This window comes from Austrofundulus limnaeus, unplaced genomic scaffold (assembly GCF_001266775.1).
Source record: "Austrofundulus limnaeus strain Quisiro unplaced genomic scaffold, Austrofundulus_limnaeus-1.0 Scaffold393, whole genome shotgun sequence".
Classification (NCBI taxonomy): domain Eukaryota; kingdom Metazoa; phylum Chordata; class Actinopteri; order Cyprinodontiformes; family Rivulidae; genus Austrofundulus; species Austrofundulus limnaeus.
In genome coordinates, this window is record NW_013952795.1 from 169,102 (window position 1) to 179,886 (window position 10,785).

Here is a 10,785-nt window from a genome sequence, read left to right on the forward strand (position 1 = left end):
GTAAATTAAATCTCTGACAGTGATCATTACACAGTGTGGCTCTAATTCCTCACTTCACCATCTGTGTCGCAGCTTCCCGTCTCCAAAATGAGCGTACGCATGGGTCAAAGCTGGCGTGAGGCACCGCACATTTTCACGTCAAGTTTGGATTTTATAAATCACAACCTTGGTGTAAAAAGTGGCGTACGCAAGGTTCTGGGCTCATTTTGTGCATACGCCAGTTTTATAAATCCGACCCCAGGTGTTTCCACAGTTTCAGTTGCTTTCTGCAGTTGGGTTTGGGTTTGTCAGCGGCTCTGCCTCTGCTTGTTACATGTGCTCAGACTCGCAGAGGGCCTCAGGCTCTCTGTTACATACCTGCTGTCACCCTGTGAACCTGCATTCTGCTGTTTCACTGCTCTACGTGTGCAAGTCTGTGCAAAAGTGTGTTTTTTTTATTTGCAACCAAACCTCCTCAATTAACTGTTTCTGCTCGTGTATCACTTGACTTGATGCGTGAGCTTGATCTGTTCCAACGTTCGAAACGGGATTTTGATCCTCCAGAACTCTCAGGTTGTTCCTCTCTGGCGCAGACTGGAGAGGCATTTGTTTCGTTCACTAAAATTTCATGTGTTTTGTCGTTTTTATTTTTTGTCTCGTGTCTTAAAGGGAGTACAAAGCTGGGAGCACAATGGTCCTTGTCTGCGCCTCGACAGTGGCTGTAATGAAAGGGAATGAGAGATGAGGGAGGGTTGGCAGGGTGAGACAGGGGGAAAAAGGGGGGCTGCAGGAAACTTTTCTTCACCAGACTGTCATTTTTTATGCCACTTTTCATAAAGCCTCTCTGTTCAGTTTAGTGGGAAAGCTCAGGGGGATCAGCAGCTGCTTTGCCGCTTCAGCAGGTGTAAAGTGGAAACTAAACACATAAATTACTACCTAAAGAAGATTATAAATCCTCAGAACAACTGTGGCATTGCCATGCAGGGAAAGGGGGGGTGAAAGAAAAATGGGGGAGATGTCTCCCCCCCTCCCCTGGTGGAGGAGGAAGTAGGTGAGAGGTTGAGGGGTATTCAAGGAGGGGAGTCATTTATTAGTTGAGATGAATTCCCTCTCTGGTGAAACGTGAATTTGCCACACAGAGAGAGTAATTAGCAGTTTAATGAAAAATAAATAAATAATATATTGAATCAAACTCAAGTTGCCATAATTACTGTCACATAATGGATACATTTTATCTGAACACTGACGTGTGGCTGAACACGATCGGTAAAGCAACCTGTCGCCCCACCCTACTGTCTGCCCCCCCACCCCCTACCCCTGCTGAAACTTCCCCCTCCCTCCCTCCCTCCCAGGGTGAACGGTGTCGAAACATGACTGGCAGTAACCCCAGCGCCTGTTCCTGTTAAGCCAATCCATATTACTTCCTGGTGTCTCCCCACCTCCCCTCTGTCATGAGACCAAATCTTTTCTTTTCCTCTGTTTTTGTTTTTGTTTTGTCTTTTTCCTCTGCCAAGTTTTTGTGCCTCAGCAGACTGCTCAGGCAGGACTCTGTGGACACGTTCAGAGGTGGAACGTCCTGTTAAAAAAAAAAAGACAAGCTCCATGGAGAGCTGAATCAAGCCTGAAAAACATGAAACAATTAGCGTCAGTGTTGGTTAACTGTGTACAACCAATATAAAAAGAACAAACAGAGGTACCAGCTTTTGGTGTGAATATTTCTGACCTGAATAAAATCATCTTCTCTTTAAGATCATCTGGATTTATTATTCATTTACTGCTTTCATTCAAATGTATTTTGATAGAATTCCCTCATTTTTAAAGAGAAAATCTCCAAAAGTTAAGCTTTTTTTGGTGTTTGTCTTTAAAAACTGTCCTGAGGCTCATTTGTTATTTTGCTAACAGACAAACAAGGTTACTCTTAACAGTTTTAATTAAAATTCATACTCTGTGTAGCACTTGGGGTACATGGTCATGGGAACTTTCAGCGACTACCACACCAAGTTTTAGCTCAGTATTTAAAAATGACGAGGTCGCAGCCATTTTTGTGTTTGCCGACATCGATTAGCTGTGGCGACCATTTTGAATTGTGGTAATTGTAAGAGTTCATCAGTTGTAGATGTACATCTAATTAATATTTTAGTTTTAATTTAGTCCAGTTGTTCATGATATTTTGCTAACAGACAGACACGGACAAATACATGATTGACTTTTGCAGTGGTTGATAATTATTAACTAGAATAATTCCTGGAGAAACTATGAGAGGATTGTCAGCTGTGTAAAACTCGTCCTATGTTGCTATAAGGGGTTGCTGTATAAGACTTTTTTTAGTGGCCATCCTAAATATGTATTAAGTCTGTGTTTTCAATTGAAGCAACTGCTTTAGCAAATATTATCTTTAAAGGTCAAGAAATGACTGATTTATAAGTCATTTTGTGTATTTTCTGGCTGAATTTGTGCTTTGGTACATGAAATATTTTGCTAACAGACATTTTTCTATGTTATTTTTGTCATTTGTAAGACTTGAATACTCTAATAAAGAGGATCAGTTGTTCTAAAGATTTTTCACACTTAATTTCACACATTATATTCATTCAGCATATGTAAAATGTGCTGATGTCCAGCACTTATATGGTAATCCAGGGTTGCTTGGACAGCCATCTTGTATCTGAGTTGGACAAATGTGTTGGACAGTGACAGAGGACTGTCCAATGATGACTGTGTTAGAGTTTTATAAAGTTTAAAATCAGTGGTTCATGAGCTATTTCAAAAAGCGTTAAGGTTTTGAAGGCTTTGAGGCCTACTCCATTCATTTCCATTGGCATTTGTTGGGTGTCTCTGTCGGCCTATTGCGTCACCTTGGTAACAATGAAATATACATTTGAGTAAGAACACAGTTCCCCTGGCCGAGCCGGTCGTTTGGACGTATAACTTGTGTGGGTGCATTCATGTTGAAAAAATGTCCTTTTCATTTGCATGGAGAAAAAGTGGCTGAAGTTCCTTCGGGTGCTATCTTGTTTTTGAAGTTTCCGCTCCATTATGTGACAGAGGTTACTGTCAGCTACCAGTAAACCAAGTTTCAGCTCAATATATCAAACAGAGGCTGAGCAAAAGCCATTTGAAAATAGCAATGGTGGCCATCTTGGATTTTAATTTCAGCTATTTGTGATAGAGCTTACTGTCAGCTACTTGTGTATAAAATATTAGCCCAATATATGAGAAATTGGCTGGATTAGAGTAATTTGAACTTAGCCATGGCGGCCATCTTGTATTTATTATTTCGGCTACTATTTCTGATAGAGCTGACCTTTAGCTACTAGTGTACCAAATTTTAGCTAATTAGGTTGAAAACTGGCTGAATTAAATAAGTTTGTATAAACCTATGATATGTATCTGCTACAGGTAAGACACTGCCTAACCTACAGTTGGAGTGTAGACTGAGCTGCATATGGTTTTAAATGGCTGAATGTGAGTCTTTTTTATTATTATTTAAAAGTTATCTTTAGCAATTAGCTTAAACTTGTGAGAAGCATTCATATTGTGTGGAGTTAGCTGTCAGCTACCAAAGGAGTTTTATGGAGGTCTTTGTGTGTTTACTGTATTACCGTGTTAACAAATGAAATTTATGTACATTTAACCTACATTGACTTTAACTCACTACAGCCTCAGCCAATCAGGAGGCTGGATTCCCAGCAGCAGCTCAGCTGCACTTAATGGGAGACCAAAATCTGCAGCTCCTCTGTCTGAAAACACAGAAATGATGTGTCCTTTCAAACAGCTGCTGTACAAAAAATATGAGGGCTATTGAAATAATTTTTGGACCTTGAGCGTCAGAAGACTTTGGTCTTTACTGAAATAAAATTTCAAGCATGTACTTGGCTTTATGGCTGAGATATCACGAGTTTAAAAAGTAGTAAGTGTTAGATTTCTGAATCCGGTTTTGACCATGTTTTGAATGGAAGAGATAGGAGAAGGAACTTGGTTTTGCTGGTTTCTGAAGCACGTAGAGAAAAAAACAATTGTCTTAGAGCCAAACCAGCACATTTTCTGAAAGAAGACAAAAATTCCTACGTTTTGATGTGTAATTTGTCTTTGTAACGTGAAAATTGTGGCTGTAGTAGGAATTTGTTTGCAAAGTTTCTTCTTTAAAATTACAGAGCTCACACTCTAAGGTCACATGACCTAGAGCAGGGGTGTCAAACTCCAGTCCTCGAGGGCCGCTATCCTGCATGTTTTAGAGGTTTTCTTGCTCCAACACACCAGATTTTGATCGCTGGGTAATTAACAGGTTTCTGCCCAATTTGAAGAGTTAATTCAATCACTGAATCAGGTGTGTTGGAGCTGGAAAACCTCTAAAACATGCAGGATAGCGGCCCTCGAGGACTGGAGTTTGACACCCCTGACCTAGAGTGAGGAGCTTCCCATGTAATCCAATGGGGATTTTTAGATTAGTTTTTTGGGGATTACGTCGCCATGATAACAGATTATGTAAAGATAAATAATAACACACCTCGTGAGATCGACACCGACGCAATGATGTATTTTTCATGGGGCCCGAACGCATTAACGGTGAAAGTTCTGGGATGAATAATAAATAAATAAAGAGTCCAGTTTAGAGGTGGATAATAATAGGTTGCCATTGTTCATGGCAATCCTAATTATTAATCAACATTTATGTGATTTCTTCATCAGCGGAGGTGATGTTTTATGAGGGTTGTTTTCACGTGCAGCACCGGAGCAACTCTCATCCACTCACTTGGATGTTGCACATAATGTTTGTGATTTAATGTTTTAGACCTTGATCAACCATCTTCTTTTACTTTGAAATGTCACTGGACATGTCCTGGTATGTGTGGCAGGAAATGTATATCCATATATGGTGTTTTTGGGGTGGTAATTACGTAAATCACCTCTCCCCGTGCACAAGCAGCTGATTCATCAGTTTATGCTCCTCATTTACACACTTTTCCTGAAGATAGAAGAGTTTGTTGAATCTGACGTGACACGTTCGTACGAACAAAAGTAAGAGAAATTTAGGATAATAATACGAACATGTTCTTGCATGAGGTCCAACCTGTTTTTAATCAGGCAAACTAAACAAAATCAATTCCATAAATTCCTCATGTTGTTACATGTTTGTCACTTCCTGCATATGTTTTTTTTAATGCAGCAGACCTAAAAGTCTATTTAAGCACCATATAATTTCCATATTTTTAGTTTCTCAGAGTACGTTCTCATTCTGCTGTCCTCTTCAGTTATGCAGTTCCAGGAGTGGTTGCGGTCGCTTTTCTCCCACGCAGAAACTAAAGTGTCTGACTCGGACGACCTGTGGACTCTGCTGCCATCCTTGCCCTCCCTCTCTCTGTCGACCTCCTCTCTGCTGGGTCTCGGAGCCCTAGCCTCCCTCACAGTGTGCTGGTTGGTGACCCGTCCTCGGCCCATGAGTCCTCCCTGCGACCTGCAGGCCCAGTCCGTCGCCGTCGGCGTGAGTGCATCGCTGCAGAATGCGAGTTTTTAGACGGCAGTGACGTGTGCTCAGTTGTAAGGATTTTGTTTGTCTGCAGGGAGATCCGAGCTGCAGGCGGTCCGCTCTGATTAAAGACGACACTCTGTTTGAATTCTATCATGACGACATCAGGACGGTGTATGAAATGTTCCAGAGAGGAGTGAAGGTCTCAGGTGATGAACGCTGACATGCTTTTTAACTTCAAAATGCTTTACCTAATCACATATAAAACAATCTAAAACCTATGAAACTTAAAAGAGCAAAGGCTTTGTTTTAACAGTGTTTGTCTCCTTCAGGAAATGGTCCATGTCTTGGCTTCAGAAAGCCAGGTCAGCCCTACGAATGGATCTCTTATGTTGAGGTTTGATTAATGATTCCTCAGTCATGGTGGCCCTGCTGCGTGACACCTTCTAACTGAACGTGTTCGATCTTCCAGGTGACTCAGCAGGCCCAGTGGATGGGCAGTGGCATGATTGCTAAAGGCTGCCAGAAATACGTTGCAGTATTTTCACCGAACAGGCCGGAGGTATGAACTCGTCACTAGTACTACACAGAGGGTTTTAGCTTCAGCTGGCAGCAATAAATGAGAAAATGTCACCTAATAACGCCCGCTAAGGAAAACAAACTTTTTATTTGTGGTAACACGAATGTGCTAAAGGCTAGAAGAAACACTAATTAAGACAGCTTAATGACGCAGTGTGCCAATAACCAGAGACATGGATTAAGATTACAAACAACAAACCTAAAGAGTCACTGCTGCGACTTTTGTCATTTTGAAGTAAACACATTAAAATAGTTATGGCTCAAGAGGGTATGACATGAGAGTAAAAATAAATGACTAACGATGAATGAGTATATTTTTAAAAATGACCTGGTTCACACCAGGATTAAAATAAATTAAATGCAACCTCAGGAGTTTATCAACACAAGGCCAAGGTAGAAAAAAAAACATCATCAATCCTGAAGGAGCAATATTTTACGGAGCCCGCGAGGGGACATGGGATTTTTTTTTCTTTTGCGTTACCTCACAATATCTTTGCGTTACCTCGCAATACTTTTTGCGTTACCTCGCAAAATTGTTTTGTATTCCCACGCAAAAGTTTTTTGTTTTGTATGTGAACTGAATCAAGTCAGACTTTTATTTTGAAATATACGGTTACCAAAACAGGATGTGTTGCCACAAGTTTGTGAAACTGACGTTGATGTTGCGTGGCTGCACTGTGTTAAAATATCGGTGTGTGACATACTTCCATGCGTGGCTGTGTGATATATTCATTCTGAAGCTGAATTAAAGTAGTAGGCTAACTCGCTAATGGTGAGCAGGTGAATGTGTTATGAACCGGCAGGCACAACTGTGTTTAACGACTTTTGCGAGGGAATGCAATACTATTGTGTGGGAACGCAAAAGAAAAAAAAATCTCCCATGTCCCCTCGCAGGCTCCATAATGTTTGCTGTGGATGGATCTATAAAATGTTATAAAGTTATTACCCATAAAACTGAAACTCTTTTTTTTCTGTACAATAAGAAAAATACAATTTTCAGGTTCTGTAGGTAAATGTCTGACTCAGCATTTTAAGCAGGACTACCTCTGCACCGTCAAGCATGGTGGAGGGAGTTTGATGATTTGGTCCAGTTTTCCATTCTGTATGACCTTTCACCTGGACTACAAGACAAAATAAGTAGTTTAGCACAAAACAATTTTAGCCTCAGTTAAAGGGGACATTATGCAAAATCCACCTTTTTAGCCGTTAAATACATTCTGTTGTGTATTTGGAGTCTCTGCAGAAAAGCTGAATTTAGTCTCTATCTTTGCTTCATAGATGTCTTTCTTTTCTGTTTGGGTCTTATTTTTCAACCCGTTCAGTTTTCTCTATTTCCGTCAATTTATTTGTGACGGAACGCCTCGTATGGATTTAAAGATACAGCATCAAAACAAGTCGCTCTGACCTCAGAAAATGGGTGAAAGATGAGCTGGTAAAGTTAAAATAAAGAGGAATTCAGACCAAAGCATTGTAGTTCTGCTTAAATAGACCCCATCTGAATTATTTAAATGTGAAAAATAAGCATTTAAAAGCATGATCTGTCACCTGTAAGACTTAAACACTTCTTAGTTTGTTGACCTTTTTGTAGAGATTTATTTCCAACTATGCAAGAAGCCTGTTCTGTTCTGGAGCTAGTTTGGATGGTATGATGTTTTACATGTGACGTTATTATCCTGAAACCAGTTAGTTCTCCTGAAAAATACATGAATGGAAAAGAAAAAGTCTGATTCAAGACACTAAAATGTCAGATAGTTATTCATTTAAAAGAAGTCTGTTGCCTCTGATGCAACATGAGTGAAACGACTCCAGAATACACCTGCAGCATATTGATGTAAAGAATCACACAGCTGTGAAATAACTGATCCATTCAGGCGGCTGTGATAATAAAACTCAGAACTGAATTTGCACATTAACAGTTTGCATCATTCTAGCCTAGTTTTGTTTAAAAGTTGTTACAGTGAGTGTATTTTTTAATCCCAAATTATTTTTTTCTTTCCTCGCTGAAGATGATCCTTTCATGTCTTTAAAATAATTTGCTCTTCCAAATGAAACCCTCCTCCCATCAGGAGCGTGGATAGAGCTTTAACTAATTCCTGTAGTGTAAGTTTAATATTATATAATTCTGTCTTTAGAGCTCAGTACTTTCATTTTAAAGTGATTTTTCTTTTCATCCTCCCTGAGAGTTTGTTTGTCCTTTTGTTCATATTGAGAACAAGGTGCAGTTTTATTTAATATATCCAGCAGGCAAGTCGTTCTGTTTCTGTGTTGACTGGTCTAATGAGAGGCTGAGAGGTCTGATGAAGCAGAAAATTAGCTTTTTTTTATTTATTTTTTTCCAATCTGCATCTCAAGGGCAGTCTATTTAGAACATAGCTTTTGTTTAGTAAATGAGAAATGCATGGCAGAGCAGAATATTGTGCATAAACCCCTTTTTTTTCCTCTGTTAAGTTGGTGTGTGTCTAACTGCGCTGCTTTGTCTCCCTCTGCTGGAGACAGTGGGTCATCTCAGAGATGGCCTGCTACACCTACTCCATGGTTCTGGTGCCGCTGTACGACACACTGGGGACGGAGGCGATGGTTCACATCCTCAACCTTGGTGAGGAAAGCTTCACGTAGGAAAATCCCAAACATGGCTCAGGTCAGACTAAAATGAACCCTCTAAACTAATCAAATGTCTCACATCAAGGCTTTGATCTGGAGACGAGCTGAAAATGTGTTTGAAATTCGAAAGAAGAAAATGGGAAATGTTCCAGAGCAGTGTGTGTGTAGTAGTGTCAGAAATGCACTGAAAATTGGCTTAACACTTTACAAAAAGGAGTGTAGAGTATTTAAATTTCTTGTCCTTGAAGAGTCATTTAAAAAAAATACAAATTGGAGAACACTGGCCTTCGTTCAGTTTTAAACAAATTATTTTCTTTTTCCAGCTTGTGCTGAAAAGAGACAGTCGTTCTGGTCAAACCTTGTAAATGACCATGTGAGCCATCTCATCAGATACTGAGATGATTTATTTCTGAAAGATAATCATTGGAATTACTCAGCTACCACTCCTTACTGAGCTGAATGTGTGTAGTTAGAGCTGTTTTTAAGACTGAATGTGACAAACGCTAAAATGTAATCTGATGTAGATTTACAAGGATTTCTTCCCGAGAGGGTCATGTGATCTTCTACTAATGATGGGCTCACACGGCAAGATAAACATGCAGATTTCTGGCCCGGTTTTGCCGTTCTGACAATCTTAAGGACGCCTCGATTATCACGATGGCTCTGAAGATAATCTCAGGAAATGTTCCTGCTGGCTCAGAAGGACGTCTAAACCTCTCTGATTGCAAATCAGGGATATGGGCGGCTGTGGCGGAGTGGTTAGGGGAGTCGTCCTGGTACCGGAAGGTCGCCGGTTCGATCCCCCGTCCAGCCGTTGTGTCCTTGGGCAAGACACTTCACCCGCCTTGCCTACTGATGGTGGTCAGAGGGTCCAGTGGTAGCCCCACCTCTGTCAGTGTGCCCCAGGGCAGCTGTGGCTAAAATGTAGTATGCCATCATCAGTGTGTGAATGTGTGAATGTCTGTGAGTGTAAAGTACTTTGGGGTCCGGGGGGACTTGATAAAGCGCTCGATAAGTTCAGTCCATTTACCATATTCAAAGTGTTGGGTTGTCTTGGCTCGATGTCCCTGCATGTGTGAACCAATGAGCACGCAGCCTGTTGAATGTGACGTGAAGCCCATCAGAAAGAGATGCAACGCAAACACGGAGGGAAATCAAAATACAAACTAGACTTGTTTTTACGATGTAAAAACAAGTGTACATTGCCATGTAGCATGTCATTGCAGCATGGCTTTGGACTTGCAGAATGAACTTTGACCAAGTTCAAATGTGTTTTCTGCACCAGCTTGTGCCTGTCACATCAGCAGGTGTTTAGAATTAAGGTAATTGTGTGACAATATGAAATTTGAAGAGATTTTTAGTTAAAGTTGCATTAGCTGGGTTTTGAACCCTGATCTCCCACATGAAAGTCCATGACATACTGTAGAACATTAGACCAATAGAGCTATGACAGAAGATGGTGGCAGGGGTTGGTTTGTATGTGTGCAGAAAGACGCCACATTGCCAATTCAATTATTGACACAAAAATGCATAATATTACAACAATCAAGCAGTATTAAGACAATATTATAGTAAAACATCAAAATAAAATCATATTAGTACTGTAAACACTGACCTACTGAGTTGAAATATTAAACTATGGTGCAGTACCAAGTTGAGAACAGCAGGGGGGAGTATTGGACCAATACAAGGCTCCATTGACTGCCATTATAATTCATTAAACATTAATATTTCATAAACTATAAGTTTTACAGGCACCAAAAGGCATAGCCATCATTTGGCACAGGAGCTTTACAGATATAAATTACAATGGCAGCTCTAGGACAAAGTATGCAGGAGGAGAAGCATGGCAAAGTGTAGGGTCTTAACGCAACACATCACCGCAGTGCGAACGCATATGGGCAACTATACATTCACAAACAACCGATGTGTAAAAACCAATGTGCAATATGTACAATTTTAATGTGCAATAACTCAGTCAAATGTGAAAATGCCGTACAGTGATGCCTTCGCTTTATTTTTATTTTATCTTTTTTTAAGTTTAGGATTTTATGTTTTCTTTTCTACATCTTTCTACAAGTAATATTGTATCAATTTTCTTTCTTTTAGCCTTGTTACACCCCTAACCCTTAGAGGGCAGAGTGACGATGTGTGATTCC

The 10,785-nt window shown here is 40.3% G+C and overlaps 1 protein-coding gene and 1 long non-coding RNA gene across 2 annotated transcripts in view; one reads left to right on the top strand and one right to left on the bottom strand.

Moving 5' to 3' along the window:
• The window catches only part of acsl2 (acyl-CoA synthetase long chain family member 2), a 33,705-nt gene that overhangs the window by 16,545 nt on the left and 6,375 nt on the right, over nt 1–10,785 (top strand). The window contains exons 2-6 of the mRNA XM_014023845.1: nt 5,232–5,461; nt 5,541–5,655; nt 5,779–5,843; nt 5,919–6,008; nt 8,522–8,621. Coding sequence (XP_013879299.1) covers nt 5,234–5,461; nt 5,541–5,655; nt 5,779–5,843; nt 5,919–6,008; nt 8,522–8,621 — 598 coding nt within the window. The 5' untranslated portion in view covers nt 5,232–5,233. The remainder of the gene's footprint in view (nt 1–5,231; nt 5,462–5,540; nt 5,656–5,778; nt 5,844–5,918; nt 6,009–8,521; nt 8,622–10,785) is intronic.
• LOC106528641 (uncharacterized) lies at nt 4,125–4,830 on the bottom strand. Its single transcript, XR_001311523.1, has 2 exons — nt 4,381–4,830; nt 4,125–4,158 (listed from the first exon to the last, which is right to left on the bottom strand). It is a non-coding gene; the product is annotated as an uncharacterized LOC106528641 (long non-coding RNA).